Source organism: Passer montanus, unplaced genomic scaffold (assembly GCF_014805655.1).
Source record: "Passer montanus isolate IOZ18808 unplaced genomic scaffold, ASM1480565v1 scaffold76, whole genome shotgun sequence".
NCBI classification, from domain to species: domain Eukaryota; kingdom Metazoa; phylum Chordata; class Aves; order Passeriformes; family Passeridae; genus Passer; species Passer montanus.
Genome location: NW_024372813.1, coordinates 3,158,068 through 3,164,084, shown reverse-complemented (window position 1 = coordinate 3,164,084; position 6,017 = coordinate 3,158,068). Strand labels below are relative to the sequence as shown.

The 6,017-nt window shown below is 66.2% G+C and overlaps 1 protein-coding gene across 1 annotated transcript; it reads right to left on the bottom strand.

The window, feature by feature from the left end:
* Nucleotides 1-2,087: 2,087 nt before the first annotated feature.
* Nucleotides 2,088-4,032, bottom strand: APLN (apelin). Its single transcript, XM_039731223.1, has 3 exons — nt 3,789-4,032; nt 2,887-3,058; nt 2,088-2,796 (listed from the first exon to the last, which is right to left on the bottom strand). Exons 1-2 carry the CDS (start codon nt 3,946-3,948, stop codon nt 2,892-2,894), a joined length of 327 nt encoding a protein of 108 aa, XP_039587157.1. The 5' UTR covers nt 3,949-4,032; the 3' UTR covers nt 2,088-2,796; nt 2,887-2,891.
* Nucleotides 4,033-6,017: the final 1,985 nt, after the last annotated feature.

The window sequence follows — 6,017 nt, the reverse complement described above, 5'->3', positions numbered from 1 at the left end:
CCTGGGGATGGGACAGAGCCTGGGCCTGCCCAGCCTCCTCCTTGGAATGGCGTAAGGATCCTTACGGGGGACCCTGGAGGCTGTTGGGGTGCAGCTCTGGGGGTCTCATTCATGCATCAGCCCCCCTTGAAAATGGGCACTGAGGGATGCTGGTGGTACCCAGGTGGTGGTGCTGGAGGAGCTAGCTGACGGTGTCCCACAGTCACACTGAACATCCTTGCCAGTCCTAGGTGGGCAGTGAGCTCTCCCTGTCACCCCACAGCCAAAGGTCTCCAAGGACTGCAGAGCTCCACATCTGCTCAGCCCTCTCCCTGTGCCCCTGGCATCCCTCTTTCTGTGCTCAGTGAGCTGGGACCTGGCAGACCCCATCCTTGCCCTGCCAGGACAGATCCTGCTTGCACAGCAAGTGGGACAGGACTGCCCCGTGCCTCTCTGCCCATGTCCCCCAGCACTGCCCTGTCCCTGCTGCTCACTCTGCCCCACCTCATGTTGCAGTACAAGAGCTCTGGCACTGCTGTGGCACACGAGGTACAGGGAGCATGGCCGAGCTCAGCAGCTCCCACCTGCCTGTGGGCAGCCAGCCAGGCCAGGAAGAGCCAGAGATTCCTTAGGTCTCCCGGCCCAGAAGCCTTTTCCTCCTTCCAGGCTGGCCACAGCCCAGCCAGGAGGTCCTCCCTGGCCTCCTCCTTTCAGGCTGGTGCAGGAGGGCTGGGGTCAGGGCTCAGCTGTGCAGCCCCTGGCTGCGGCCCAAGCACTTGGGGCTGGGCGATGCCTGGGGCACGTGGGGCATCACTGCCTTGCTGCCACGGCCACAGCAGTTGTTCTGGGGGTCTGCCGGGCCCCCACTGCTAGTCCTGCAGCAGGCACCTCACCAGATCCCTTGGGCAAGGGGCCTGCTGCTGCAGCTGGGGAGGCAGACCATGGGCATTGAGAGGCGGTTTGAAGCGCAAGGGGAGAGCTCTCCCAGTTCAAACCAGTAGCAGCAGCACTGGGCGGCAGTGGAGGAACAGTAAACCCCCCCCAACATCCCAGAGCTGGAGCCGGGGGTAGCTGGAGGGGCCTGTGGCTGGGGCACCACGTCCTGCCCCACTCCAGCTCTGCGAGGCTGCTGGGTCTGGAAAACGGCACGGGGGCCAGGGCAGGACTGAGCAGTGGGTGGGCAACCCTTTGCCCGCCCACCCACCCAGACCATCACGGGGCCACTGACAGTGACTCCTGGGGTGGCCGTGAAGCCGGGTGGGGTGGCAGGGTCTCAGGGCAGCGGGCAGCAGTGGCTCGCAGGGCGCCGCGGGGTCGCGGATCGCGCGGCGGGCGCGGTGGCGACGCGGCCGGAGCGCTGGCGCGGGGCCGGGCAGCGCATCCCTCCCGGTCCCGGCGGATGAGCTAATGGAGGCCAGCTGGGTCCCGGCGCTTCCCCAGCCCGCAGCTGCAGCCCTTCCGCTCCTCCACAGCTCCTTAACCCCCTCCCCGCCGGCGCTGCCGACCCCTGCCCGCAGCCCGCACCCGGAACGTGGGCAGCCCCCTGCAAACAGTGAGGGGCTTGGAGGCCCCGCATGGGCACTCCCTCTCCCAGCGTCCCAGCTATGGCAGGGGGTGTCCTGTCCCGTGGAGTCCCATCCCTTTGCAGGGCTCAGCCCCTCCTCCCCACCTGCAGGATCCTCAGTCCCCTGAGCCTTGACCCTCCTGCCCCCATATGGGTCCTGCTCACACCCAGCCCCATGGGGTGGGGACACGTAGGAAAGGAATGCCAGGGATACCAGGGACAGGGACACCAGAAACAGGGATAGCAGTGACTGAACACAAGGGACAGGGATGCCCAGGAGGACCAGCATCCCTGTGCCCTTCCAGCATCCCCTCCGACCTGTGTTTTCCCACCCTCCTTGCCAACTCCACAGGCTCAGCACATGGCTTCACTCTTTGCTGAGCACCTTCTCTGCCAGCAATGGGCTGGGAAAGGGGCTGCCATGGCCACAGCCATGACCCCCAGTGCCTATAGACAGCCCCAGGAGGGAGCAGAGGGACCCGAGATCCCTCCGCACCAGCAGGAGAGCAGCCCCTACCTGCCCTTCCAGAAATCAGCATTTCCTGAGTTAATAATCATAACTCTTTATTATAAAGATGTATTTACATGGAATAAATCTTTACAGACACAGAAGACAATCAGCAGGGCCCAGCTCAGAGCCAGGGCCCCTCCTTTGGTGCATGGCAGAGCTTGACGGAGACCCCAGTGCCCCCCATTCCTGCTGTCCCATGGCATGAAGCAGAGGGGCCCAGGGCCCCACAGTGTGTCCTGGGTGGGCACCCCACTCCACCACGAGGTGGGTCTGCCAGCGGGAAAGGGAAGGCAACTCACTCAGGGTGTGGGGTGAGCACCATGGGAATAAATAGACCCAGGACAAGCTGTGTGCTCCCTCTAGCGTGAGGGTGACAGACAGGGCTGGGGCAGGACCCCGAGGGAGCTCACAGACCCCTAGGAGAAGCTGCTCTGCCTGACAAAGTGCTTTGCACAAAGCCCGTGGTCCCAGCGGGCCGATGCCCGAGCCAGTCATTCCATGCACATCAGGGCATCGTGGCAACCCTGGCCCCTCTGCGGGCAGCCCCCATCCAGCCGGCCCTGCGAGGCAGTGAGGAGAGGCCACAGTGCCAGACATGGCACTGGGGACGACTGCCGGGAGAAGGCGGGGCCGGCCGAAGCCTTACAGGGGGGACCCCAGGCTCAGGGCCGGAGGATGAGCAGATGGGGCGAGAACGGGGCGCGAGCAATGGAAGCGAGTCCGTGGAAGGCTGGTGGCACCCCTGCAACGAGAGCAAGCCCAAGTACATATGAGTTCCCTCACGGCACCGTCACATGTTTCCCTGCATCTCCCGTGCCCCACTGCATCTCACCTGGCTCAGAATGGCATGGGCCCCTTGTGGGAGAGCCGGGGCCGGGGCCGCCGGGACCTCCGCCAGCCCCCGGGCCGCGGGCCGGTCCCACGCCGTGCACCCCGCGGCCGCACCAGCCTTCGGGTGAGGCCGCCCTGGGCATCCTTCCCGTCCGGCGCCCTCCGCAGCGGCCCTGAGGAGATCAGGAACAGCGTTAGCCACGCGTCCCCCCACGCAGGACAGGGACAGCAGTGGGGCTGCCTGGCCCTGGGCCGGCCGGTTTCCTGGATTGTCCCCAACAAGAGCCCTCACTGCCAAGCGCTTCCTCTGCCGGCCACCTGTGCCATCCGTGGCCATCGCGTGCGGCCACGGCCGCCGGCCGCAGCGCGGGGCATGCGGCTGCTCAGCCTCTGCTTCAGCCCCAGCCCTCCGCACAGCCACCCCTTCTCTGAGCCACCGAGACGCTCAGCCCTTCACCCCGAGCCGGTTCTCGCATCCCCGTCGTGCCTGGTGCCGGTACTGCGAGCAGAGGTTCCGTTCCCCCGGGGCCCTGGAGCCGGGATGCTCTGCTCCCCTGGTGCCTGGCGGGGATGCTTCGGCCCCAGCTCCTGTCCCGGCGCCCCGCGGGGTCGGTCGGCAGCCGGGGCCGGGCCCGGGGCCGTGCCCCGCGTGGGTCCGGTTGCGGGTCCCGGCGATGCCCAGGGCTGTCACCGCTGCTCCGGACGCTCCCGCTCTGCACGGGGACCGGGCGTTTTTTGGCTCCAGAGAACGCGCTTTGTCTGTCCCCAGTCCAGCGGCAGCGGATCCCGGCGCCCCCCAACCCGCGGCCACCCCGGCGCGGTCCCCGCCGTCCCCTCTTTCCTCACTCCCTCCCTTCATCCCCCGCTGCCGGCGGGAGCTCCCCGCGGGCGTTCGGCTCTCACCGGGGGCGGCCAGGACGAGCCCGAGCAGCAGCAGCAGCAGCAGCAGCGGGGCCAGGAGCCGGCGCGGCGCGGCCATGGCGGGGGGCGGCGGGGGCGGCCGCCGGGGGAGCCGCATTTGTAGGCGGTGAGAGCCCGGCCCGGCCCCGCCGCCTCCCGTCATCTGGCCCCCGGGATGGGGGGAGGCTTCCCCTCCCGCCCTGCCCCGCCCCGCCGCTGGGACACCCCAGCGGGTTCCCCCCGATCCCGGTTTGCTGCCTGATCTCCTCCCGGCACATCCTCCGGGGGATTCCCCGCCCACAGTCCCCTCATCGCGTCTCCAGCGCCCTGAGACCACCCCAGCTTGTCCAGGGGCCCCCATCCAGCCCGAATCTGGGACCCGCTCCCAGCCTAGCCCAGCCTCTGTGCCCAGCCTGGTCCAGGACTCCCTACCCCGCGTGGTGCTGGGACCCCCACACCCAGACCCTAACACTGCACCCAGCTTGGCGTGGGATCCCCGCACAGCCTGGATCCAGCATGTCCCCTTCCACCCTCGTCCTGGGACCCCCATCCCAGCCTGATCCTCAGATTCTGGCACCCTCCACTTCACTTGGCACACGCAACCCCTCCCAGTGCCCCCCTTCCCCTGGCACCCAAGGGGCAGGGGCCGGTCCTGCCCGCCCACTGTCCCCTCCAGCCCCCCAGCCAGGCAGTGTCTGCACAGGGGTCAGTGTGTGGTGAATTGCCCTCAGCCCGCATTGCAGAGGGGAGAAGGGAGAGAAATCAGGAATGACTTTGGCCCAGGAGGAATGGAGAGGTGGGAAAAGGGGTTAAGGTTTGGGGGCTTTTCTCGTTACCCTGCTCTGATTTGATTGGTGATAAATATATAAAAGGGGAGATTTAGATCAGATATTAGGAAGAAATTCATGGCTGTGAGGGGGGTGAGCCCCTGCCACAGGTTGCCCAGAGCAGCTGTGGCTCTCCCTGGATCCCTGGAAATGTCCAAGGCCAGGTAGGACAGGGCTTGGAGCAACCTGAGATAGTGGAAGGCATCCCTGCCCATGACAGGGGTTTGGAACAAGAAAGATTTTAAGGCCCCTTCCAACCCAAACCCTTCCATTATTCCATGATTTTATGAAATTCCATTAATTTCCCCAAACTGAGTCTGTTTCACCCATGCCTGCATCTGGTGATGTACTGGTCCTTATCTCAATCTTTTCCTTGTATTTTCCCTCCCTGCTCAGTTGAGGAGGCAGTGATGCAGCAGCTTTGGGGGCACCTGGCCAGGGTGAGCCTCCACAAAGGTGGGTGTCATTAACCCTCAGAAAGGTGAACCACAACTAAACTGCACCCTGAGAGAGCCCCTGCCAGCAGGGTGAGGGGGCGGGGGGTGCCCCAGACAGGGTGTGGGGACAGAGGGGCATAGGGGGGGACTGCAGGAGGAGTTGTATGGGGGGTGGGTGTATGAGGCAGCTCTAGGAGGGGCTGGTGACTGCATTGGTTTGTGAGGGGGGACTCTAGAAGGGGCTACAGGAGGAGTGGGGGGATGTTAGGAGAGGCTGTACCCGTTGTGTGGGTGTCATGTCACAGCCCCACACATGTCTGTGGTACCACAGAGGGGCACATCCCCTGAACCTGTCCCATCCCTGTTGGCTGTGGCCTCTCGCCCCAGCCAGGTTCTCCTGCAGGCCCCACTCTGGCCCAATGTGGGGTCAGCACCCCCTGCCAGTGCTGTGCACCCCCAAAGTGCCTCTTCAGGGGGAGCAGGAGCTGTAGCCTCATCCCCGCAGCCCAGCTGCCCAGCTCTGTGGCGCAGGGAGGAGGCCCCAGCCCATCCCTGGGCAGGCATCACAGGGCACACCCCGCCTGCCAGGGCACCCTCAGGATCCTGGCAGCATCCCGGTGCCACCGCCGGCTTCCGCATTCCTGCGGCCGCACGCCCTCCCCGCGTCCTGTTTGCCGGGCGCGTCTCCCCGGCCTGAGTCACCCCGCGGCCTCTGCAGGTGACGGAAGGCCAACAATAGCCCACAAAGGGAGGATGTCCCCCCAAAGCCTTCCTCCGGCTCGTCTTCGAGGAAACCTCCCGCGGGAGGGACGGGCCCCACCGGACGCGCGGCGGCCGAGGAGCTTCGTCCTGTTGACGCTGGCTCGGGCGACATGCGGCCCTGGGGTCCCCGGGCCCGGCCCGTGCCACCCCCGCGCTGGGCCAGCAGGACCTGCCATTGCGGGTGATGGCACCGCGGGTGGAGCTCA

What these genes read in the sequence shown, in the direction of transcription:
- APLN (XM_039731223.1), bottom strand. Translation starts at nt 3,948, where the DNA reads ATGACGGGAGGCGGCGGGGCCGGGCCGGGCTCTCACCGCCTACAAATG. An exon ending in GCTCGTCCTGGCCGCCCCCG is followed by an intron (nt 3,059 to 3,788) that starts GTGAGAGCCGAA and finishes TGATCTCCTCAG; the next exon opens with GGCCGCTGCGGAGGGCGCCG.